This window comes from Apodemus sylvaticus, chromosome 20, assembly GCF_947179515.1.
Source record: "Apodemus sylvaticus chromosome 20, mApoSyl1.1, whole genome shotgun sequence".
Taxonomy (NCBI): Eukaryota; Metazoa; Chordata; class Mammalia; order Rodentia; family Muridae; genus Apodemus; species Apodemus sylvaticus.
The window spans coordinates 56,399,704-56,426,568 of record NC_067491.1 but is presented as its reverse complement, the minus strand read 5'-3'; the positions used below and the strand labels follow the sequence as shown (position 1 = coordinate 56,426,568).

Genomic DNA, 26,865 nt, shown 5'->3' with positions numbered 1-26,865 from the left:
AGGATGTATGTTCACAAAATATCAAGCCAGTCATAGTCTGTAGAAATAGCAAAACCAAGAACTGACAACTAAGCTAGCGCTTTACTCCCTGAAAGATTAGAACTCAGCAATCCAATAATAGTGACAAAACATCACACAATGTGCCCCAGCATAGAAACTTGCCACCAATCTTGATCCTCTTCCTAGTGTTCTTTAATTCTTTCTTTCTTTCTTTCTTTCTTTCTTTCTTTCTTTCTTTCTTTCTTTCTTTCTTTCTTTCTTTCTTTCTTTCTTCTTTTTGATTTTTGGATTTGGTTTTTTTTGAGACAGGGTTTCTCTTTTCCCTGAGACAGAGTTCCCTGGCTGTCCTGGAACTCACCCTGTAGACTAGGCTGGCCTCGAACTCCGAAATCCGCCTGCCCCTTCCTCCCAAAGTGCTGGGATTACAGGCGTGCGCCACCACCACCCAGCTCCTAGTTTTCTTAAGGAGATGAGTCTGGGATAGTAGACAAAGCCAGAAACCTAGTAAACTTGAGTATGTCTGAGACCCCGGCACCCTGGTTCCCAGGCACCCACCAGAGATTGTAGGCATCTCCTACCTCCCTACTACATTCCTGAATTGGATATTTGCCATATTTTCCACATAAGGACATAAGACATGTGATCACATACCACAAAACATAGTTTCCCATGCAAATGAGGTACCTAGTGGCTCTAAGGGTTTACACAATATGATTCCCTTTCTAGCCATTCCATCTTGCAAAAGGTATTTAATCTCTGGCCCACACAGAAAAGGTTGCATCCAACTATTTTCCAGGGTAAACCAAAAATAAACAGTTTGTTCAAAAGCCAAATCTTGCCACAGATAGACTGAAATCAGAAAGTGAGCTCTTTCATAATAGTATATCACATGAATCTGGTGGCTTCATGAAAAATAAACTATTTTACATAGTTTGGCATACTGGAAGATAAGAAGAGTGGATAATTTGTGATGAAATATATTTCATTCTACGATGGAATTATGTTATATTTCCACACCTGGAAGTCAGAGAAAGCAAACTCTCTTGGATATATAATTAACAAGTTTTGCTCTTCAGTATATCATTTGAGATGAAGAATTTGTTGAAGGACTGTGTGTTCTAAGGAAACACAAGCTTTCAGAATATAAAAGCCATTGCTCTAAAGTTATAGGTATAATAGTTATGAGTTCCCAATACGAATGCTGTGATACTTCTATGCAGGACGGATATACAAAACTACCAACTTGTTTTGGCCATGTTATTTGCAATCAATGAAATCAACTTGAACCCTCATGTTTTACCAAACATGTCTCTGGGACTTGAGATATATAATGTCCCTGACATTGAAAGGAACATTCTGAAGAGTGTATTCTATTGGCTCACAGGTTTGAGCATATTTATCCCTAATTGCAATTGTAGAAAAATGTACAAATCTGCTGCTACACTTACTGGAATATCATGGAAATCATCTGGAATCATTGGGACATTGTTGGATCTTTACAAATTTCCTCAGGTGAGTGCACATGATGTGAGTGGTGGGAAGCAAGCTGTTTGTTCCTCAGAATTAGCTGTTTGCAAAATGAAAAGGAGAAATTTTGATTAATTGGCATTAAAGAGGAAATACAAAGACAAATACGGACACAGTCTGTTCTTCGTTTCCTTTGATGTAGAGTAAGAAGGATGAACAGTACACAAGGCAATTTAAAACTTTGATACTTTTAATAATTTTTCTGGAAACACTCAGGAGGTGAGATGTGACATTAAGAACTATTGAGCAGAGTATCAACTTTATAACTTAAATTGGGTTTTTAAGACTAAGATTATTTAAATGGCATTTATTGTTCTCCTTTTTAAAATACTGATTTCCTTTCAGCTTACTGTTGGGCCTTTTGATCATGCAGAGATTGACACAAATCAGTTTACATCTCTGTACCATGTAGCCCCCAAAGACACAGCTCTGTTCTGTGGTATTGCCTCTTTGATGCTTCATTTCAGCTGGACCTGGGTGGGACTGCTCATCACAGATGACCACAAAGGTTCTCAGTTTGCATCAGATTTTAGAACGGAGATGGAAAAGAACAAAGCCTGCATAGCTTTTGTGGAAACAGTATCATATGTGGGAGAATCAATATTTCATGCGCTAACATATGATCAGATGCATACTCTAGAGTCATCAGCAAATGTGATTGTAATTTATGGACCCACTGATTTCCTATTAACTGTAATAATAAACATCTATAGAAAGTACATGATGAATAAAATCTGGGTTATGAATAAAAAATGGATTATCCCAACTATTCAACCATATACAATGTTACATTTATCCCATGGGGCTCTCACTTTTTCACCCCATCATGGGGAGATTGTTGGTTTCACAAAATTTCTGCAGGAAGCCAATCCTGCTAAGTACCCAGAAGATACTCTTCTTCATAGCTTGTGGAGGATTTTTTTCAACTGCTCAAGATTGCATTCTGAATGTAAAATCATTGAAAACTGTCTGCCCAATGCCTCTTTGGGATTGTTGCCAAGGAGTCTTTTTGAAATGGTCATGACTGAAGAGAGTTACAATGTGTACAATGCTGTGTATGCAGTGGCCCACAGTCTCCATGAGAAGAATCTCAATCAAATACAAGTTCAACCACAGGCAAATATTGATAGGACTCTGTCATTCCCCTGGCAGGTAATGTGACTTTCTTTGTATTGTAAATTCACCAACATGACACAGATGCCTGAAAAGCTCTCAAACTAGTAATGCTATATTATTTTTCCATTCAATAACCTATAAGACATAGTGCATATTTCAGTGCTTAGATATCAATATAGTTCAATGTCTATGTATATGATGGGTGGCCTGTAGAAGATTCTGTTCAACAGACTAATTCTTCTTTTTGTAGAAATAGCAGAGATAGCTGGGCAGGGTGGCACACGCCTGTAATCCCAGCACTTGGGAGGCAGAAGTAGGCAGATTTCTGAGTTCGAGGCCAGGCTGGTCTACAGAGTGAGTTCCAGGACAGCCAGGACTACACAGAGAAACCCTGTCTTAAAAAAGAACCAACCCCCCTCTCAAGCAAACAAAAAAAGAAATAGCAGAGATATTTGTCTTCATAATTTCTCAGTAGAAAAACCAAGATTTTCATTAATGTGCCGATCCCTAAAGAATCTTCATGTCTTAGAGTTGTGAATACCCAGGGGATGCTACACCATCTCAGAGAAGTTGATGGGGGTTGGGTGGTGAGATTGATTAGTCTAAAAAGAGGAACTGCAATCAGGATGGAACTGAATAATTACATTGAAAAGCATACAAAAACTATAAAAAAGGAAATATAGATCCAAATTCTAGAGTAGATTTAGAAAGTAGAAAAGGAATTGCCAAGAAAAGGTGATTAGAGGGTAAAGGCAATGAAAATGTTGTTTAGAGGACACCCCACTTTAGATAAATAAGAATAATTTATTGTTTCATAGCATGACATTCAGTTAATTGTGATGGGTAGTCATAGTTGTCAATGTGACTGTGTCTGCAATCCAAATCCAAGGGCCAAGCTGGTGGTTATGCTGGAGTTACCCTGTTAAGCTGTCTTGAGAGGCTTGTGTCAGGCGACTTGGGGGCGTTCGGTCTTTGAATCTAGGGAAATTTTGTGTGACTTTTTATTCATAGGAACAATAAGCACTCTTTAAGTCAGTGAAGCATACAGGACAAATGTGTACCTCTGGGTTTCATAGACGTCAACATACATGTAAATCATGGCTACCAATTCATGTTAGGCTATGCTTTCTAGTTTGAAAAATGACATTGTATTCTATGTTGCTAAGTTTATAAAACATTTGATTGTTTGAAATGCATGTTCTGAGTCTTGCAAATAAACCAGAACAAAAAGAAAAAAGAAAAAAGAAAAAATCCAGGTTTTCAAGTTCATTTTACACAAAATATATACAAAATTCCTGTATGCCATTAGAATAAGTATGTGCTCTAAATCAGCCCACTCCTGATTATCCACCAAACTCAAGTAACCTCATCTTAAACATTGAGGCTGTGAAAATGTCAGGAAATATAAGGATATACCTAGTTTTTCAAAGAAGTTGAGATCTGTTCACTCCATAGTCCTTGAACATTTGGTAGTACTTGGAATAGTAATAAGATAGTTTCTTTAAACCATGGCAAAGTAATAGGCTCTTTTGTAGCATTTTATAGATTCTTGGAATTATATTTTATTCTATTAGATAATAGTGATAGAAATGAAGTAGTTTCAATCTTTTGAAAAGGGATAAAAAGTTGTGACTTGTTTGCTGTATTATCTTTGATCATTTGGCTCTTCTTGGCCTGGCATATTCTATGCAAACTGACATTTAAGAAAAAAAGTATATTTATTTTCTCCTAAGCTTTCTTTTGTTGTGTTCAATCCCATAGAAAATGAATTAAAATAGTGTTAACATCATACACTATTGTCAGGAAATAATTCCTTATTCATAATTAAATTATAAATCCATAACTTCAACTTCATCATATGATTTCTCATATCTTTTAGCTTCACCCTTTTCTGAAGAATATTCAAGTCAAAAACTCTGTTGGTGACCCTGTGGTTCTGGACTGGAAAAGGAAGGCTGATCCAGAGTATGATATTAACAACGTTTGGGACTTTCCATCAGGTCTTTCACTATTGGTGAAAGTGGGTACATTTGTTCCCAGTGCTTCCAAGGGGGAACAGCTGATGATATCTGAATACATGATTAACTGGCCCATAGGATTTACAGAGGTGTGTTTCTAAGTAAATTTTATATGCTTCTTGACGTAGTAAATCTTGGTTGTTAATAATTACCCCATCAATACACTCATAACTATTATTATTAAGAGTTTTACTGATCGCTCATTCTTGTGGATGTGTTTTAAGTATTTTTAAATTATCTAATCATTTAGACCTTTAAAGAAAGGTAATCAATTACTACTTTCTGACATCATTGTAACAAAAGAGATATCAAGCTGTTTACATTAACTTCTAGAGTCCAAGGTACATTTTTTTCAAAATAACATAAGTTGAACTTCTCTGAGAAGAGGAATCTTAATATAGATAGTATTTCTGAACTTCTTTCATCAAGGAAAACCTGTCAAGTATTATCATAAAACATGGTGTATGTATGAGGGACCATTAATATGGGAGATATTTCCCTAATTTATTAAAAAATGGGATTAGAAAGAAATTAGTGAAAAAACACCCTTACCAATAATAACCACAAATAATGTAAACTATTTTGGTGTAACTCTAACCAAGGAAATCAAAGACGTGTTTGAAAACAAATTCAAGTCCTTGAAGAAATAAATTGAAGAAGATGTGAGAAGATGGAAACCTCTTTCATCATCATGGATGAATTTGATTAACCTAGTGAAAATTGGAAATTTAGAGTGTTACCTAAATTTTACAAATTTAATAAAGGAATCTACACATACAGTGTAATTCCTATGAAAATTCTCACACAATTATTTACAGACCTGCAAAGAGTAATTCTCAATTTCATATGGAAAAACAAAAACTAAGGATAGCTAAATGAGCCTGAACAAAAAAAGAACTTCTGGAGAAATCACCATCCTTGCCCTCAAAATGTAATACTGAGCAATGGTATAAAACCTTTATGGTTTCTTTTAAAATGAAAGTAGTTGATTGGGGGAATGAAATCAGTTCCCTGTAGTACATTATGGACACTTGATTTTGACAGAAGCTGAACCTTACAATGGAAAAAAAGAAAGCATCTTCAACAAATGATGTCTCTCCTACTGAATATATGCTTGTAGAAGAATGCAAATAGATCAATATTTATCACTCTGAAGACACCCAAGACCAAGTGCATCAAAAACCTTAACATAATATCAAGATACACAGAGTCTAATAGAAGAGAAAGTGGGAAATAGCTTTGAACCCATTGGCAGAGAAGACAATTTCCTGGACAGATTATGAAACCATTGATAACTGAACCTGAAACGCTTCCATAAGGCAAAGGACATTATCAATAGGACAAAAATGGCAGGTGATAGACTGTGAAAAGAACTTCATTAACTTTACTTTCAGTGGAAGCCTAATATTCTAAATAATAAGTAACTCAAGAAATTAGATTCCTTAATTTGAAAAGCTAATAACAAAATTTTTAAAATGTGGTAAAGAACTAAATAGAGAAATCTCAAAAGAGGAGCCTTGAATGTCTTAGAAGCAGTTACAGAAATGTTCAACAACCATAGTCATCAGGGAAATGCAAGTGAAAATTACCCTGAGAAATCATCTTACACCAATCAAAATGGCTAAGATAAAAAGAAATGCTCAAGAGATAGCATATGGTAGTAAGGATATAGAGAAAGGGCAGGACTCCTCTGTTTCTGGTGGGATTGCAAACTTGTACAATCACACAGGAAAGCAATCTGTCATTTTCTCAGAAAACTGAAAATAGTACTACATGAAGATATGTATATGTATATATATATATATATATATATATATATACTGCTTCTGGGCATATACCCAAAACTGCTCTACCATATCAGAAAGGCCTTGCTCTCCTATCTTTATAGCATCCTTACATAATAGCCAGAAACTGGAAACAACCCAGTTAGGCCTCAATGGAAAAATAGATTCAGAAAATGTGGTTCATTCACATAGTGGTCTACTATTCAGCTATTAAAACACTCGGCCATTATAAATTTTCAAGGAAAACGGATGGAACTAGAAAATATCCTCCTCAATGAGGTAACCCAGACCCAAAAGGCATGCACTGTATTTGCTCACTCTTGAGAGGACATTAGTCATAAAGTACATGATAGCCCTGATTCAGTCCACAGATCCAGTGAAGCTAAACAAAGCAGGATACTGAAGCTAGGATACTTGAATCTCACTTAGAAGTGGTTTGAATCAGTCATAATGGGTAGAGTTAGGGAGGAACTGGGTGTGAAAGGGAAGGTGGTAGGGAATGGTGGTCTCAGTATCAGGTGTTGGGAGAGTTAGAAAAATGAAAGGCAATCTGTAGCTGCCATCAGTGGAGGGTTTGAGGGAATCACATGGAAGTGTCAGAAACATGGCTTCAGGAAGGGTACCAGTAGAAAATTCATGTGACCATAGCTGAGAAAAATAGCTGTGGAGATATAGTACATGAAGAGGACAAACAACTCCTATAGCCATGCTGGTCCTGCCTTGGGGGGATAAGGACAACAACACAGACACAAAAATTTTGACCCCAAATATGTCCTATTTAAAAGAAATGCAAGGATGGAAGAGAGATTGATAGAATGGCCAACCAATAATGGCCCAATTTGAGATCCATCCTGGGGCAATACTCAATCCCTGAAACAGTTAATGATATTTTGTTATGCTTGCAGAAAAAGACCTAGCACAAGTGTCCTCCAAGATGCTTCACCCAGCAGCAGACAGACACAGATGAAGAGATCCACAGCCTAACACTGGACAGAGCTAAGGGTCTCTTATGGAAGGATTGAGGCCCAGAATAGTTTAGGAACTGCACAGGAAGACCAAGAGTCTAGGAACCTCAACCCATGGGGGCTCTGACAAAATAATCCACCAATCAAAGACCATACATGAGTTAGACATATTCTCAACACCCTCAAAATATGTAGTAGATGTGCAGCTCAAACTCCATGTTTGTTCTAAAAAGCTGAAGTGGGGGCTGTCCTTAAGCTATCTGTGGGACTCACTCCACAACTTAGCTGCCTTCCTTGGCCAGAGTGGGAGAGTATGAAGCTAATCCTGTAGAGACATGATGTGGCAGAGTGGCAGTAAATCCAGGGGGCCCACACCCTCTCAGCACAGCAGGGCAGGGGGAGGAGTGTTAGGGTGTGGACCAGGAGAGGCAGCATCCTGTATGTGAACTTAATAAAACAATTTGTGAAAAAATAATCACAATGACACATAAAATGGAGTGGTGTCAGGTGGTCCTTAGTTGTTTAAGAATCATGGGTGAGAAACCCATGATTAGCAGGATAGTAAACAGAAATACTGCACGTTCTCCATTTCTATTAATTTTCCAGTTTCCTGCTTTAACTCCTGTCCTTATTTCCATTGATGAGAAACATGTCTGTCCTCAGTTTACTATTGGCACGGTGTTTGATCACAATAGAAACCACAACTAAGACAACTAGAAAGGCAGTCACAGTCAGTTTTCAGGGGGCCTTTGCTTTTAAGCCTTTTGCAGACACACAACAAACTGAGAGGATGTCCTTTAATTTTTAAGTCTCATCTTGGAAAAATGGCAACAAAATCAATGCGAGGAAAGTAGGATTCTCTTCAGAACATCACAGTTGGAGGGTGAAGTTCATCATGGCCGGGAATCAGGACAGCAGTGATTTGAGGAAACTGGGCAGATTCTGTCCACATTCAGCAGGAGGAAAGCGATGGCTGTTGCTGGCCAAACTTCATTTCCACTTTTCATTCAATAGCCAAGTGGGGTAAAACAGCAAGTTTGTACGTTTTTAAATATAAATTTTAACTAATACACCTTTTATTATAAAATATGTACTTGGGCATTGATTAAGAACTAAGCATTTTGTATCTTGTATTAAATATTTTTCAGATTCCTCGGTCTGTCTGCAGTGAGAGCTGCAGCCCTGGATTCAGAAAAGTTGTCCTGGAGGGAAGGCCTACCTGTTGCTTTGACTTCAGTCCTTGCCCAGACAATGAGATTTCCAATGAGACAGGTGAAGTACAAGTCTTTCAGAGGATTTTGCATCCTCTCTATGGCACACTGACAAAACTAAGTAATGGAAAAAATTAGACAAGAGAACTACGTGGCAATTACATTACTTCAGATTCGCAACTAAATCTTTAAGTCTATGCTCTTTCTTTAAAATTTTTTATTGTTTGTTTTATTTGTTTACATTTCAAATATTATCTCCCTTCCTGTTTTGCCCTCAGCAAACACCCAATCCTATCCCTCCTGCTTCTATGATGATGCCACCCCCACTCACACAACACCTTCCTACTTCAGAGCCCTAGCATTCTCCACCACTGGGTCATCCACCCTCCCCAGGACTAAAGGGCTCCCCTCCCAATGATGCCAGATAAGATAATCTTCTGGTGCATATGCAGCTGTACCCATGGGTCCCTCCATGTGTTCTGGTTGGTTGATACTGTTCTTCCTATGGAGTTGCAACCCCTTCAGCTCCTGCAGGCCTTCATCTAACTCCTCCATTGGGATTCTTGTGCAGAGTCCAGCGGTTGGCTGTGAGCATCCCCATCTGTATTTCTCAGACTCTGTCAGTAGACATCTGTATCTGGCTCCTCTGAGCAAGCACTTTAATTGTTATTAGTTATATTCTTTATTTACATTTCAAATGTCATCCCCATTCCTGATTTCCCCCCGAAAATCCCCTAACTCATCGCCCCTCCCCCTGCTCACCATTCCATGGACTCTCACTTCACTGTCTTGGGGTTCCCCTATACTGGGGCATCTAGCTTTCTCAGGACCAAGGGCCTCTCCTCCCTTTGATGTTCAACAAGGCCATCCTCTGCTTCATATGTATCTGGAGCTATGGGTCCATCCCTGTGTACTCTATGGTTGATGGTTTAGTCCCTGGGAGCTCTGGGGGAGCTGGGTGGTTCATATTGTTGTTCTTCCTATGGCGCTGCAACCCTTCAGCTCCTTGGGTCTCTTCTCTAGCTCGTCCATTGTGCTCAGTTCAATGGTTGGCTGAGAGCATCCACCTCTATATTTGTCAATCACTGGCAGAGCCTCCCAGGTGACAGCTATATCAGGCTCCTATCAGCAAGCACTTGTTGGCATCCACAATAGTGTCCAGGTTTTGTAAATGTATATGAAATGGATCCCTAGGTGGGGCAGTCTCTGGTTTATCTCTCCCTCAGTCTCTGATCTACACTTTTTCTCTGTATCTCCTCCTGTGGGTATTTAGTTCCCCCTACTAAGAAGGACTAGAGTATCCATAATTTGTTCTTCCTTCATCTTGAGCTTCATTTAGTCTGTGAATTGTATCCTGCCCCTCTTTTCCCCTCATCCTCTGCTCTGTCAACCAATTTTCTCCGTCTAGCTCCCATTATTATTTTCTTCCATCTTCTAAGTAGGACGGAAGGATCCACAATATGGTCTTCTTTCAGCTTGATCTTCATAGTTTGTCCATTGTATGGTGGGTATTACAAGCCTTTTGCCTAATAGCCACATCACTATGAGAGAGTAGCACATATGTTTCTGTGTTCTTTTGCTGCTCGACATTTTCAGTGAGGATGGTATTTTCTACTTCCACCCATTTGAATGCAAAATTCAAAGTTGCCATTTCTAATAGCTAAGTAGTACTCCATTGCGTATTTGCATGGTAAGTATTGTATCCATTCTTTCATTGATGGACATCTGGGTTGTTTCAAGTTCTGGCTATTATAAAAAAGGCTGATATGATCATATTGGAGCGTCTTTTGGATATATGCCCAGGAGTGGTGTAACTGGATCCTCAGGTAGTACTATTTACAATTTTCTGAGAAACTAACAGACTGATTTCAATAGTGGTTGTACCAGCTTCCATTCCCACCAGCAATAGAAGAGTTTGTCTCTTTCTCCACATCCTTACCAGCATTTGCTGTCACCTGAGAGTTTGATTTTAGTTATTCTAAAGGGTGTGTGGTGGAATCTGAGGGTCATTTTGATTTACATTTCCCTGATGACTAAGAATGTTGAACAATTCACTAGGAGCTTCTCAGCCACTTGAGATTCCTTATTTGGAAAGTCTTTTATTAGCTCTGTATTCCATTTTTAATAGCATTACCTGGTTCTCTGGAATCTTTATGCTAACGTCTTTGATCAACTTCACTTGAAGTTTTGTTCAGGGTGATAGATATACATCTATTTTCTTTCCTCTACATCAGACATCCTATTAGCTCACCACTATTATTTAGATGCTTTCTTTTTTCCCTATTGTATGATTTTGGGTTTTTGTCAGAAATTTAAGTGTCTGTAGGTATGTGGCTTTGAGGATTGATTCCATTGATCAATATGTTTGTTCCTAGACTAGTATCATGCAGATTTTATTACTATTACTTAAGGTCAAGGATGGGGTTACCTCCAAAAGTTCTGTTATACTTCAGGATTCCCTTAGTGATGCTAGGATTTTGTTTTTCCATATAAAGTTAAGATTACTATTTCAAGGTCTGTAAAGAATTGCATTGAAATTTTTATGGAAATTGGATTGAATATGTAGGTTACTTTTGGTTTGGTAATCATTTACATTATGTTAATTTCGATTTCAAGGACATGAGAGATCTTTGGATATTCTGATATCTTTCTCAATGTTTTCTTCAGTGATTTCAAGATAATTTCTTATAGGTTTTCAGTTGCATGGCTAGAATTACATGAAGATATTTATATTATTTGTAAATATTGTAAAGTAATCTGTTTCCCTAATTTCTTTCTCAGCTCATTTATCATTTGTGTAAAGAAGGAATATGGCATTTTTAATGTTAATTTTGTATTCAGCCACTTTTTTCTGATTTTTAATATTTCTTTAATTATTATTTCTTTTTTCTTTTTTATTAATTTTATTAATTTTATTCGATACATTTTTTATTTACATTTCAAATGATTTCCCCTTTTCTGGTCCCCTACTCCCCGAGTGTTCATCAGTTGTACGTGTTCTCTGGTAGAAATTTTTGGAATTATTTATGTTTACTATCATATCATCGGTCAAAAGCAATACTTTGACTTCTTTCTTTCCAATTTGTAGCCACTTGATCTGTCTTAGTTCTCTGACTGTTCCGGCTACAACTTCAACCTCTGTATTGAATAGATTAGTGAGAGTGGGCAACATTGTCTTGTCACTGATCTTAGTGGAATTAACTAAGTTTCTGTCCATTTAATTTGATATTAGCTACTGGCTTTCTGTATGTTGTTTGTGTAAAATTTAGATCTTTGACATATATCCCTGATTTTTCAAACACTTAAAAAATGAATTAATGTCACATTTTCTTTATTTTAATTAATTTTTTACACTCCATATTTTATTCACCCCCATCTACTCACCAACTGTTCAACATCTCATACTTCCTTCACACCCTCTGTCTCCACATGGAGGTCCAGACCCCCACCCTGCCTGACCTCTAAACTCCCTGAGGTCTCCAGTCTCTTAATGGTTAGGTGCATCATCTCATAACACTGACCCATCAGTCCTCTACTGTATGTGTGCTGGGAGCTGGTATATGCTGCCTGTTTGGTGGTCCAGTGATCGAAAGATCACATAAGTCCAGATTAATTGAGACTGCTGGTCCTCCTACAGGATCGCTCTTCTCCTTAGCTTCTTTCAACCTTCACTATTTCAACAACAGGGGTCAGCTGCTTCTGTCTATTGGTTGGGTACAAATATCTGCATCTGACACTTTCTGCTGCTTTTTGGGATTTCCAGTGCTCTGTCAAGATAGGAGGTTCCTTTTTGTGAATGAATTGGTATCACATTTTCATAATGTTTCCTTCAGCATTTAATGAGATGATCAATATGTTTTTTTTTCTTCAGTTTTTTTATATGGTGAATCAGGCAGAAGGATTTTCATGTATTGAACCATCTTTGGATCTCAGGGATGAATCCTACTGAGTTATGGTTTATGACATTTTTGATGTGTTCTTGGAATTGGTTTGTGAGTTTTGATTTTTATAGATTGTTTTTAGTATTTCTGCATCAATATGCATAAGTGAAATAGGTCTGAAATTATTTTTGTTTGTTGAGTCTGTGAAATTTGTGTATCAGTTTGACCGTGGATTCATAAGATGAGTTTGGCAGTGCTCCTGCTTCTATTTGGTGGAGTAATCCGTGAAGCATTGGTTTTAGCTCTCCTTTAAAAGTCTGGGAGAATTCTGAAGTAAAACCACCTGGCCCTGGGTATTTTTTTTTTAATTTGATATATTTTTTATTTACATTTCAAATGATTTCCCCTTTTCTGTTCCCCCACTACCCAAAAGTCCCATAGGCCCTCTTCCCTCCCCCTGTTCTCCCATACACCCCTTCCCACTTCCCTGTTCTGGTTTTGCCCTATACTGCTACACTGAGTCTTTCCAGAACTAGGGGCCACTTCTACATTCTTCTTGCACATCATTTGATGTGTGGATTATGTTTTGGGTATTCCAATTTTCTAGGGTATTTTTAATCAAGAGACATTTCATGACTGCTTCTCTTTTTTTTTTTTTTTTAGGGTTTTACAGATATTTATATAGGATACCTGATCTTGATTTAACTTTAGTAAGTATGGAATTTGTTTAGAAATTCAGCCAGTTCATTAAGCTTTTCCAGTTTTGTGGAGTATAAGCTTTGAAGTAAGCTAACACTTTTTTTTTCTTGTCTGTGTTTTTGCCTCCCTTTTCATTTCTGATTTTATTTATTTATATATATTTATTTATGTTTGATCAGATATTTTCTTTACTTACATTTCAAATGTTATCCCCTTTCCTCTTTTCCCCTCTGAAAACGCCCTATTCCATCGCCCCTCCCCCAGCTCACCAACCTACACACTCATGCTTCCTTGTCCTGGCATTCCCCTATACTGAGGCATCAAATCTTCTCAGGACCAAGGGATTCTCCTCCCTTTGATGTCCAACAAGGCCATCCTCTGCTACATACGAAGCGGGAACCATGGGTTCCTCCATGTGTACTCTTTGGTTGGTGGTTTAGTCCCTGGGAGCTCTGGGGGGGTTCTGGTTGGTTCATATTGTTGTTGCTTCTATGGGACTACAAGTGCCTTCAGCTCCTTGGGTCCTTTCTCTAGGTCCTCCATTGGGGACCTTATGATCACTTCAGTGGTTTTCTGAGATCATCCACCTCTGTATTTGTCAGGTACTGGCAGAGCCACTCAAGAGACAGTTATTTCAGGCTACTGTTAGCAAGTGCTTGTTGGCATCCACAATAGTGATTGGATTTGGTGACTATATATGGGATTGATCTCTCTGTGGGGCATCTCTCTCTGGAAGGTCTTTCATTCAGGCTCTGCTCACACTTGGTCTCTTTATCTCCTCCCATGGGCATTTTGTGCCCCCTTCTAAGAAGGACCAAAGTATTCATACTTTGGTGTTCCTTCTTCTTGAGCTTTGTTTGGTCTGGGAATTGTAACTTAGGTATTCTGAACTTCTAGGCTAATATCCACTTATCAGTGAGCACATACCATGTGTGTTCTTTTGTGATTGGGTTATCTCACTTGGGATGATATCTTCTGCTTCCATTCATTTCCCTAAGAATTTCAAAATTAATAAATTCATTGTTTTTAATAGCTGAATAGTGTATTCTATTGTGTAAATGTACCACATTTTCTGTATCCATTCCAGTGTTGAGGAACATGTAGGTTCTTCCCAGCTTCTGGCTGCTATGAACATAGTGTAGCATGTGTCCTTATTACATGTTGGAGAATCATCTGGGTATATGCCCAGCAGTGGTAAAGCTGGGTCATCAGGTAATACTATGTCCAATTTTCTGAGGAAACATCAAACTGACTTCAGAGTGGCTGTACCAGCTTGCAGTCCCACCAGCAGTGTGTGGGGGGTGTTCCTCTTTCTTCACATCCTTGCCAGCACCTGCTGTCACTTGAGTTTTTGATCTTAGCCATTCTTACTGGGGTGAGGCAGAAATTCAGGGTTGTTTTGATTTGCATTTCCCTGATAATTAAGGATCTTGAACATTTCTTTAGGTGTTTCTCAGTAAGAGAAAGAAATTACAAAAATAACATCCTACACAGTAATCACCAACAATATAAAGTATCTTGATGTGACTCTAACCAAACAAGTCAAAGATCTGTATGACAAGAACTTCAAGTCACTGAAGAAAGAAATTGAAGAAGACCTCAGAAGATGGAAAGATCTCCCATGCTTGTGGATTGGCAGGATTAATATAGTAAAAATGACCATCTTGTCAAAAGCAATATACAGATTAAATGCTGTCCCCATCCAAATTCCAACTCAATTTTTCAGAGTTAGAAAGAGCAATTCTCAAATTCATCTGGCATAACAAAAAACCCAGGATAGTAAAAACGATTCTCAAAAATAAAAGAACTTCTGTGGGAATCCAGCATCCTGGACCTCAAACTGTACTACAGAGCAACAGTGTTTAAAAAGTGAATGGTAAACTGGTACAGTGACAGACTGGTAGATCAGTGCAATGGAATTGAAGACCCAGAAATGAAACAACACACCTATGGTCACTTGATGTTTGACAAAGTAGGTAAAACCATCCAGTGAGAAAAAGATTATCATTTCATCAAATGGTTATGGTTTAACTGGTGATCAGCTTGCAGAAGAATGCAAATTGATCCTTTATTTTCTCCTTGTACAAAGCTCAAGTTCAATTGGATCAAGGACCTCCACATAAAACCAGATCCACTGAAACTAATAGAAGAGGAAGTGTGGAAGAGCCTCGAGCACATGGACACAGGGGAAAATTTCCTGAACAGAGCACCAATGACTTATGCTCTAAGATAAAGAATTGGCAAATGGGACTTCATAAAATTACAAAGTTTCTGTAAGACAAAGGACACTGTCAGTAGAACAAACACAATGGCAACCAACAAATTGAGAAAAGATCTTTACCAACCGGATATCCGGTAGAGGTCTAATATCCAATGTACACAAAGAATTTAAGAAGTTAGATTCCAGAGAACAAAAGAAACCTATTAACAATGGGGTACAGAGCTAAACAAAGAATTCTCAAGTGTGGGTTTTATTTATTTTGATACGATTGCTATGTAGTTAATATGGTGAGATTTTGTCTATCTTATTGATTTTCTCGATGAACTAGTTCTTGTCTTCATTGATTAATTTTATTCCTTTTGCTCTAACTGATTGATTTCAGCCCTGATTTGATTATTTCCTCTTCTTGCCTCCTATTCCTGGTATTTCCTTTTTCTAGAGCTCTCACATATATGTTTAAATTACTCTTTTGAGAATTTTCAAATTAAATTCTTTATAAAGACACTCAGTGCAGTGATCCTTCCTCTTAGCACTATTTTTACTGTTTCCCAAGAATTTGGGTTTGCTGTGCTTTGTTTTTATTGAAATCTAAAAATTTCTTTATTTCTCCCCTAATCCAGAGATCATTGAGTAATGAGTTCTTCAGTTTTCATGAGTGTTTAGGTTTCATGGTATTTCTGTTGTTGAAGTCCAAATTTCCTCCAAGGTTCTCTCATAACAGAAAAAATGATGTTTCAATTTTCTTGTATCCATGAAGGATGCTTTGTGACTGATTATCTGGTAAATATTGGGGGGAAGAATCCATTAGGTGCTGAGAAGACAGTATATTCTTTTGTGTTTGTGTGAAATATTCTCTAGATGCCTTTTAAGTTCATTTGATTCATAATGTCTGTAAGTTTTGTTATTTCTCTGTTTAGTTTCTGACTAAATAACATGTCAATTGGTGAAAACAGGGTGTTGAAATTAACCACTAGTAATGATCAGAGTTTGACATGTAGTTCAAGCTTTATCAATGTTTCGTTTACAAATGTTCATGCCTTTGAACTGGAGGCATGCATGTTGAGAATTGAAATATCATCTTAGTAGATTTTTCCTTTGCTGAGTATGAATTATCGATTCCCATCTCCTTTTATTCATTTTAATTGGAAGTTTATTTTAATAAGTATAAGAATGATTATTTCAGCTTACTTCTAGGGCTTTTTGTCCTGGAATTTTTTTTGAGAACTTACTCTAAGGTAATGTCTATTGGTATTGCTGAGATGTTTGTTTTATACAGCAAAATGAAAGCATCTTAGTCAGGGTTTCTATTCCTGCACAAACATCATGACCACGAAGGAAGTTGGGGAGGAAAGGGTTTATTCAGCTTACACTTCCACACTGTTGTCCATCACTAAAGGAAGTCAGGACTGGAACTCAAGCAGGTCAGGAAGCAGGAGCTGATGCAGAGGTCATGGAGGGATGTTACTTTTGGGCTAGCATCCCTGGCTTTCTCGGTCTGCTTTCTTATGGAAAGCAAGACTACCAGCCCAGGGATGGCAACACTGACAAGGGGCCCTTCCCTGTAATCACTAAATGAGAAAATGCCCCACAGCTGGATCTCATGGAGCCATTTTCCCAAATGAAGCACCTGTCTCTGTGGTAAGTCCAACCTGTGTCAGGTTGACACACAAAACCAGCCAGTACAGAGAGTTCCTGTTTTTGTACTTGTTCTGTTAGTCTGTGTCATTTATTGAGAAATTGAATCCACAGATGGTGAGAAATATTAATGATCAGGGTTTGTTTATCCCTATCATTTGATGTTGGTGTTGTGTGTATATGGGTTTGTGTGTGTTTAAATTGATTTTCCTTGTATGGAATTATCTATTTCTTGTGTTTCCTTCAAATTAGCTATCATCTTTCTGTTGGAGTTTTCCTTCTAGCATTTTGTTTTAGGAATGGATTTTTGGATAGATATTGTTTAAATCCAGACTTGTCTTGAATTATGGTTGTTTACTCCATCTATTGTGATTGACAGTTTTGCTGGTTATAGGACTCTAGGTTGGCATGTGTGATGTTTTCATAGGTTTTAAAATATCTGTCCAGGCCCTTCAGTTTTTAGAGAATCTATTGAAAATGCACAATTCTAACAGGTCTGCCATGGAATGATACCTGGTCTTTTCCCTCAGTGCTTAGTCTTTCTTAGTCCTCTACATTCTGGATTTTCATTATTTTGTTGAGGGAGGACTTTTCTGGCCCACTCTATTTTGTGTTACACAAGCATCTTTTATGTTTATAGGTATTTCTCTCTTTACATTGTGATTTTTTCTAATATAATTTTGTTGAAAATACTTTCTCACCCTGGGATCTGGGACTCTTTACCTTCTACTAGTCCGATCATTCTAAGGTTACTTATTTTCTTTGTATTCCAGATTTCTTGGTTGTTTTGTTTCAGGGATATTTTAGCGTTAACATTTTCTTTTACTGATGTGCCAGTTTCTATTTTTGTATGCCTGAGATGCTCTCCTACATCCTTTCATCTTATTGGTGATACTTGCATTTTTTGTTCTGTAAGCTTCTTTAGGTTTTCCATCTGCCGTTTACTCTCAGTTTGTATTTTCATTCTGGCTTCTATTTCCACTTTCATTTCCTGAACAGCTTTACTTATTTCCCTGGTTAACTGTAGTTTCTGCTATTACTTTAAGAGATTTATTTGTTTCCTCTGTAAAGTTCTATATTTGTCTGATTGTGTTTTCCTTTTCTTTTTAAGCATTTTATTCCTTTCCTTTTTAACGGCCTCTATCATCTGCATAAGACTGGATTTAAGGGCACCGTGGTTCAGTTGTGTTAAGATTTGCAGGGCTTGCTGTTGTAGAGTAAGTTTGCCCTGTTGGTGTCATAATATTCTTGAATTTTGTTGTTTGAGTTAGTTTCATGCCTTTAGCCATCTAGATGTTTTTTTTTAAATAATAAAACAATAAAAAAAAAACAATAAATAATTCGACAACATAAGGAGGTCAAAGGGATACAAATTGGAAAGGAAGAAGTCAAACGATCATTATTTGCAGATGACATGATAGTCTACCTAAGTGACCCAAAAAACTCCACTAGAGAACTCCTACAGCCATCTAGATGTTTTAGTCACTGCATGTTCCTGTTATGATATATATTGGGATGATGGCTAACGACCGTGATCTTGGTGTGATAGTCCCCTGGTGTATATTTTGGGGCTATATGGTTCTGGAATAGCAGGTCTTAAAAAGATGGCAAGAGACTTGGCAGAAAATTTTATATCTGGCAGGGACGATCTCCTCAGAGCCATGCCTGACAAAGTTCTTTGGGCAGGGACGATTAGAGAAGGAAAGAAATCTAAATGTTTTGGTTCTGGATCAACAGGCTTGATGAACCTGGGCAGAGATGTAGTGGGAAAATAGAAGTCTGGTGCAGATTTCTGGATAATTATATTTCCTCATCTATTAATTTCCATTATTTGACTGTAAAATATTTTATATAAGGTATTTCTCTGCTACATATAGACTACCTAATTGCCTGTTAATTCGGTTATAGTTCCTGTATGCAGATTGAAGACATATAAATTTCACTTATGAATTTAATGTGGTTGTAGAAGGACCACTTCAACTGTCTCCCCAAAATGCTTCCTTTATTACAGACTGAAGTTCAGACACTTTAGAGATATGTACATTTGGAGGGATGGAATAGAATAAAGGTTTAGACCTACATCAAAGTATCAGATTGCATTGATTAATAATACAGCTACATTTTTTAAGATTTATTTATTTATTAGATATAAGTACACTGTAGCTGTCTTCAGATACTCCAGAAGAGGGCATCAGATCTCATTACAGATGGTTGTGAGCCACCATATGATTGCTGGGATTTGAACTCATGACCTTTGGAAGAGCAGTCGGTGCTCTTAATCTCTAAGCCATCTCCAAAGAAAAATACAGCTAAATATAGGTTGAACACTCAAAAGTTAAAGAAATTACTGATCAAAGGAATTTGAATACAGGGAAATATAATAAACATATATTTCAAGACAAACCATACGCCTTATACGAAATAAATTTTGTCTTATAGATCAGTTGCCATAAATTAATGAATATTGTTTATAAGATACAATATTAAAAGCTAGTATAACACAGCAACAAATATAATCTAACAACACAGCAGAACAGATTTATGTAAAAGTGTTACATTAGCATGAATAGTCACATTGAGAAAATGTTAACTATTTGGCAGGAGAGTTCAAGAAAGCATAAGAAAGATACACAAATACAGAACTGAGTGTAAAAAGAAGTAAATGTAGTCTTTCTGTATCTTTTAAGGGAAAATGAAACTAAAATAGTTTTTGAAATAAAGCCTTTACAAAAATACGGAAAGTTATTTGTGACAAGAAATATGTGATTAAATAATATTAGGAGCATTTATTTTTCTCATCTGAGTTTTATTCACAAAGATTTAGTTCTTAAAATCTATTCTGGAGGAACAAAGAAAACATAAATTTAACTATTAAGTAGTTCTTTTCCTGGAAATGTTTCAAAAAGTTTTCCAAAACAGTAAACTAATAGCCACGAAATTATCTCAATATTAAAAGGAACTTACATCCCCTACTCTACCCTTAATTCCATCACAGAACCCAGTAGTAGTTAAAAGAGAAAAGGCCTACTAACTTTTCTCAAACATCCATATATTCACTATAATACCTGTGAGAACTTCCTTCCATCAAAAATGAAAGGGGCTGGGGAAAGATAAGGAATGGTTTGAAGACATATTTAGTAGTTTCCAACCAACATCACATGAGAAGAAAATATTTTCAAACTGAAAAAAATTTATAAATAAAAATGAATTTGTGTCATATATCCCAGACTAAAAAATCATTTTACATAAGAAATTCAATGAAAAATGTCTATTTCAAAATTGAATTCGCATCTTCTATTGGAAATTTAGAAATATTTTTGAGAACTGGTATAAAAGTAGAATTAGTTATTGCAATGTAATTTGGTATTTTCTAGTTTGAAAATATGTGCTTCAACTGTATTACAAAATATAAATAAAAGAAAGGTAAAAAGCTAAAAATAAGAATACTTCAATATACAACTAAAATAAATAGGCTCTCGGTATGAGATTTTATGGGTTTTTTTCATTGTCATTTTGACACAATCAAGATTTATGTAATAAAAGAAAAACCACAATTGAAAATCCGTTGTACATACTCATATTTAGTGGTTGCTGTGGGCTGCGCTGCCTCACTGGGTTGGTGCACCTCTGAGGAGGTGATCACATGCTACATAACAAAGCAGGTCAGGGAATATAGCAGAGGCAGGGCAGGCAGCACCACACCCCAATGGACTCACATTCAGTTCTTACCTCCTTATCCTCCCTCCAGTTCCTGCATAGTTTCCTCAGTGATATACTTATAATGTATATAAGTATATATAATGTATCCTTTTCTCCAGAAAAGGATACTCTTCATCGGGTTTTTGGAAAGAAGTATAAACCTTAACTTGTGTAATTATTTACTTTAGAATACTCATATCTCCATACCAAAAGTGACAAGGGGACATGGTTGTAATAACAATCCAATGAGTTTGAAGCATAAAATGTAGTAGGGTAAAGGGAAACTTGACTGTGCATTCATGATCAACTTCATTTCCACCAGGTATGGATCAGTGTGTGCACTGTCCAGAAACTCATTATGAAAATGCAGAGAAGACACACTGCCTGGAGAAAACTGTCACCCTTCTGGCCTATGATGATCCCTTGGAGAAGGGACTCACACTCGTGTCCCTGGGATTGTCTGCACTCACATCTCTTGTTACTGGGGTCTTTGTAAACCACAGAGACACTCCAATAGTCAAGGCCAAGAACAGATCTCTCAGTTACATCCTGCTCTTCACTCTGAAGCTTTGTTTCCTCTGTTCATTGTTCTTCCTTGGTCTTCCAAACACAGCCACATGTATCCTGCAACAGAACATGTTTGGACTTCTGTTCACAGTGACTCTATCCACTGCGTTGGCCAAAACCATCACTGTAGTTATGGCCTTCAAGATTACAGCTCCAGGAAGAAAGATCAGATGGTTGCAGATATCACAGGTCCCTAAGTGTGTCATTCCAGCTTGCACTCTGATACAAGTACTTCTCTCTGGCATATGGCTGGGAACATCCCCTCCCTTTATTGACATGGATGCTCACTCTGAACAGGGACACATCATCATTCTTTGCAACAAGGGCTCAGCTGTTGCCTTCCACTGTGCTCTGGCCTACCTGGGAGTCATGGCCTTGGGTAGTTACCTCATGGCTTTCTTGTCCAGGAACCTTCCTGACACATTTAATGAATCCAAGTCCATGGCTTTCAGCATGCTTGTGTTCTGCAGTGTATGGGTCACGTTCCTCCCTGTCTACCACAGCACCACTGGGAAGGTCAGGGTAGCTATGGAAATGTTCTCTATCCTGGCTTCCAGTGCAAGCATTCTAATTGTAATCTTTGTCCCTAAGTGCTACATTGTTTTGTTTAGGCCAGAATTAAACACACTTCCTCGTAACAGGGATGAAAGACACCACAGGGGCAAATATTTACTTAAAACATAGTTCACAGGATTCTTCATCTAAACTGAATTTCACTGGATCTCTAGTGATCTGACCATCACATATTAGGTCACATGTTTTTCCTGTGATGGCTTTGTGGGTATGGCTTCTTCTCACCAGATATTATATTCTGAGCATAATTCCCTGGAACCCCATGATGAAGTAAGGAATCGGTTTTCTGAAGTTGGACTAGTGCATTTTCAGTCCCTAAAATAAGTAAACATTTTTAATATAACTTTAGAAAACCCTTTTGAAAACAATCATAACATTGAGATATGATTGCATGAGCTTTCATTGTTTACACTGACATAAAATATTAATTTTTCCTCTTGAAATCTGTCACTTTTTGCAATAAGGACACTCTATTCATCAAATCATGTGATGGTCCTGGGGCTTTTTCTCTAAATTCTTATTTCTAAATCATATTAATTACTTCAACCAGTGGTGTTTTTTCCTTAAAGGACCTTTTCGTTTCTCCCAGTGCTGACTATGCAATGTCTTTCTGGTGGCATTGATTTCTAACAGTTTCACATGTCATGAATTTCACACAGTTTGACTGTCACATAAAACTTCATACCACAATATTCCTCATAAATTTTCACATTTTCAATTCTTTCAGTACTGTTCTTATTTCAACTGAAGTCCTTAAACAGCAATCAGCAGAAACCATGGCATAGCTAAATGTGACCCATTCTTCATGTTTCTCCTGCTAAATAAGAATTAGTTCTCTGAGTCTGAGGTCAGCATCATGTGGGCGAATCCCTGACACTGCTTCACATTATGTGCAATGTGTAACATGATTATATTGACCAATAAAATTCTTGTTCCTCTGGAACCATAAGTTAATTGTGACATCACTCTAACCATTATTCTCTACCTTCTTATCCAAAATTATGAAAAATGTCCTTTAAACACTTCCCAACACATTTTGAAAATTTTGTGTATCTCAAAATCTAAAATTATTTCTTGACACCATATAAGGATAACAGTGGATTAAATCCTGAGTCTTTGCAAACAAACAATGTGCTCTAAAAATTATGCATAATTTTTAGCACCTAGAATTCTTTACTTTTAAAATCTATTCAAAATGTGGGCATGTAACCCCCACTTTTCAGACTAAGTTAGCAGACCACTTGCCCAAAACTCACAAAGGTAATGGTTTGCTCCTAACATGAATTAAAATTTGCTTGACCATCTTAAATCTGTGGTTCACAAGCTCTATAACTCTGTGACCCTTTAATATAGTCCCAAATATTATGGTTACTCCAATAACAATATTATTTTCATGGATAATTCATCATAATAATTCTGCTACCATTATGAATCATTAAATAATTATCTCCTAATTCAAAGGTATTTGGTGACTCTTGTGGAGAGTCCTGTGAACACAGAAGGAACATGACTCAAGGGTTGAGAATCACTGCTCTCACTGAATTTATAGTAATTTCAGAACTTCAAAGGCATCTTTCTTTTCTTTCAAGAAAAAATAAACTAACTCCAGCATACTCTCGTTTTCTTCCCTCCTTCTTCCTTCTTTCCTTCCTTCACTCCTTCCTCTCTGCTTCCTCTCCTATGTTTTTCCTTTTCTACTGATACAATCTTGCTTGAAGCCAAAATTATCTGTCTTCAACTAAAAGCTACTTGTCTAGATAACCATCAGCAGCTTTGGCAGTCTAAATCTTTTAGGGGAATATTTTATATTCTCTCTGAACCAATGACTGCTATTAATAGCTATAATAACCATGGACTCATTTATTTACTGTACTTTAATTCAGTTTAAAGATTTATTACCAACTCACATATTCACCAACCATGGGCAACTTATCCCTTTTGTTAAAAATTGATTATTTTCTTACACAAAATATCCTGATTACAGTTTTATCTCACTCTAATCTTCCCAGTTTCTCTCTACTCTCATCCCTTCTGGATCTAGTCCATTTCTGTTTCTCATTAGAAAAGAATAGGATTCCGTAAGATAAAAACAAAACATACTAGCAAATCCTATAAGAAAAAAAGCCCATCTCACTGAACTAGGACAAGGCAAATCAACCTAAGGAAAGGAGACTAAAAGAATTCTTTTATATTAATTATTTTAATTGTAAACACAGATATTTACAGTTAAGGGTCTTTATGGACTGTAGAGTTTCATGATATTTAACAGATGTACTAGAAAGTTTGAGACTCAGTCTCATATCTGTTTTATGATATAATTAGAAATTGTACTTAGCAAGTCTCTTTGTGATTATTTGTTCTAGTGGTAAAGCTACCAATGGTACTTCATATTTTTTATTTATTATTATCAGTATTATTACTAATCCCCAATTTATTTTTACAGTTCAGTCTCTATCCCTTTCCCTCTTTGCCCTCTGACCTTTCCTCACCCCATTCCTCCACCACAGTCTCCAAGGGAATGGCCCAACCTCCAACACCCCACCCCCCACCACACACCACCAGGCCTACACATGTCCTGGGACCTCAAGTCTCTCAAGTGATAGGTGCGTCTACTCTCAGTGAGGACATTTCAGTGAGTCTGTGTGTGTGTGTGTGTGTGTGTGTGTGTGTGTGTGAGGGGCCTTGGGCCAGCTAGTGTATGATGCCTGCTTGGCAGTTCATTGTCTGAGAGATCTGGAGGATCCGGGTTTATTGAGACAACTGGTCTTCCTATGGCTCGCACTCCTCTTCAATTATTCCAGCCTTTCCCTAATTCAGCTGCATCTTAGGATCAAGAATAGTGTCAGCCTTGGAGCCTCCCCTTCAGATGGAGTCCAATTTGGACTTGTCATGGGACCTTCTTTCTCTCAATCACTTCTCCATTCTTGTGCCTGCAGTTCTTTCAGACAGGAACAATCCTGGGTCAGCATTTTTCACTGTGGGACAGCAACCCTATGCCTCCACTTGATCCCTGTATTTCTAACGGAGGTAGAGTCTTTTTTTTTTGGCTTAAATCAATCAAGTGGAAACAAAGAGAACCATACAAAGAATCAACGAGTCCAGGAGCTTGTTCTTTGAGAAAATCAACAAGATAGATAAAGCCTTAGCCAGACTGACCAAAGAGCACAGAGAAAGTATCCAAATTAACAAAATTAGAAATGAAAAGAGAGATATTACAACAGAAACTGAGGAAATCCAAAAAATCATCAGATCCTACTACAAAAGCCTATACTCAACACAAATGGATAATTTGGAGGAAATAGACAATTTCCTAGCAGATACCAAAGACCAAAAGTAAATCAGGACCAAATAGATCATCTAAACAGTCCCATAACCCCTAAAATAGAAGGGGTCATAGAAAGTCTTCCAAATAAAAAAAACACAGGACCAGATGGTTTCAGTGCAGAATTCTATCAGACCTTCAAAGAAGTCCTAACACCAATACTCTTCAAACTATTCCACAAAATAGAAACAGAAGGAACCCTACCCAATTCCTTCTACGAAGCCACAATTACACTGATACCAAAACCACACAAAGATCCAACAAAGAAAGAAAACTTCAGACCAATCTCCCTTATGAACTTCGATGCAAAAATACTCAATAAAATTCTTGCCAACCGAATCCAAGAACACATCAAAACGATCATCCACCATGATCAAATAGGCTTTATCCCAGGGATGCAGGGTTGGTTCAATATACGGAAATCCATCAATGCAATCCACTACATAAACAAACTCAAAGAAAAAACCACATGGTCATTTCATTGGATGCTGAAAAAGCATTTGACAAAATTCAGCATCCTTTCATGCTTAAAGTCTTGGAAAGAACGTGAATTCAAGGCCCATACCTAAACAGAGTAAAAGCAATATACAGCAAATTGGTAGCCAGCATCAAGCTAAATGTAGAGAAACTTGAAGCAATCCCACTAAAATCAGGGACCTGACAGGGCTGCCCCCTTTCTCCTTATCTTTTGAATATTGTACTTTAGGTACTAGCTCGGGCAATTAGACAACATATGGGGGTCAAAGGGATACAAATTGGAAAGGAAGAAGTCAAACTATCATTATTTGCAGATGACATGATAGTCTACCTAAGTGACTGAAAAAACACCACTAGAGAACTCCTACAGCTGATAAACAACTTCAGCAAAGTAGGAGGTTATAAAATCAACCCCAGCAAATCAGTGGCCTTCCTATACTCAAAGGATACGCAGGCTGAGAAAGAAATTAGGGAAATGACCCCCTTCACAATAGCCACAAACAGTATAAAGTATCTTGGGGTGACTCTTACCAAACATGTGAAAGATCTGTATGACAAGAACTTCAAGACTCTGAAGAAGGAAATGGAAGAAGACCTCAAAAAATGGGAAAACCTCCCATGCTCATGGATCGGCAGGATCAATATAGTTAAAATGGCCATTCTGCCAAAAGCAGTCTACAGATTCAATGCAATACCCATCAAAATCCCAACTCAATTCTTCACAGAGTTAGAAAGAGCAATTCTCAAATTATCTGGAATAACAAAAAACACAGGATAGCTAAAACTATTCTCAGCAAGAAAAGAAATTCTGGAGTCTTTTTTTTTTAAGATTTACTTATTTATTATATGTAAGTTCACTCTAGCTGTCTTCAGACACACCAGAAGAGGACGTTGGATCTCATTATGGATGGTTGTGAGCCACCATGTGGTTACTGGGATTTGAACTCAGGACTGTCAGAAGAACAGTCAGTGCTCTTAACCACTGAGCCATCTCTCCAGCCCCCCAAGAGGTAGATTCTAAAACTTCCCTCTTCCCACATTTTGGACATTTCATCTAAGGTCCTTTCCTTTGTGTCTTGAGACTCGCTCACCACTCAGGTCTCTGGTATGTTCTAGAGGGTCTCCCAACTTCCTAACTCCTGAGATTGCATATTTCCATTCATTATGCTG

General features: G+C 37.4%; 1 protein-coding gene across 1 annotated transcript; it reads left to right on the top strand.

The window, feature by feature from the left end:
• Positions 1 to 1,233: 1,233 nt before the first annotated feature.
• On the top strand, positions 1,234 to 22,007 carry LOC127671105 (vomeronasal type-2 receptor 116-like). The gene is made up of 5 exons (XM_052165788.1): positions 1,234 to 1,512; positions 1,873 to 2,679; positions 4,523 to 4,750; positions 8,559 to 8,682; positions 21,079 to 22,007. Exons 1-5 carry the CDS (start codon positions 1,255 to 1,257, stop codon positions 22,005 to 22,007), a joined length of 2,346 nt encoding a protein of 781 aa, XP_052021748.1. The 5' UTR covers positions 1,234 to 1,254.
• The last annotated feature ends 4,858 nt before the right edge of the window (positions 22,008 to 26,865 follow it).

Bases quoted from the DNA above. Each gene is read 5' to 3' on its own strand.
- LOC127671105 (XM_052165788.1), top strand. From the start codon at position 1,255: ATGTTATTTGCAATCAATGAAATCAACTTGAACCCTCATGTTTTACCA. The intron at 2,680-4,522 runs GTAATGTGACTT...CATATCTTTTAG, and splicing joins CTCTGTCATTCCCCTGGCAG to CTTCACCCTTTTCTGAAGAA. The intron at 8,683-21,078 runs GTGAAGTACAAG...CATTTCCACCAG, and splicing joins TGAGATTTCCAATGAGACAG to GTATGGATCAGTGTGTGCAC.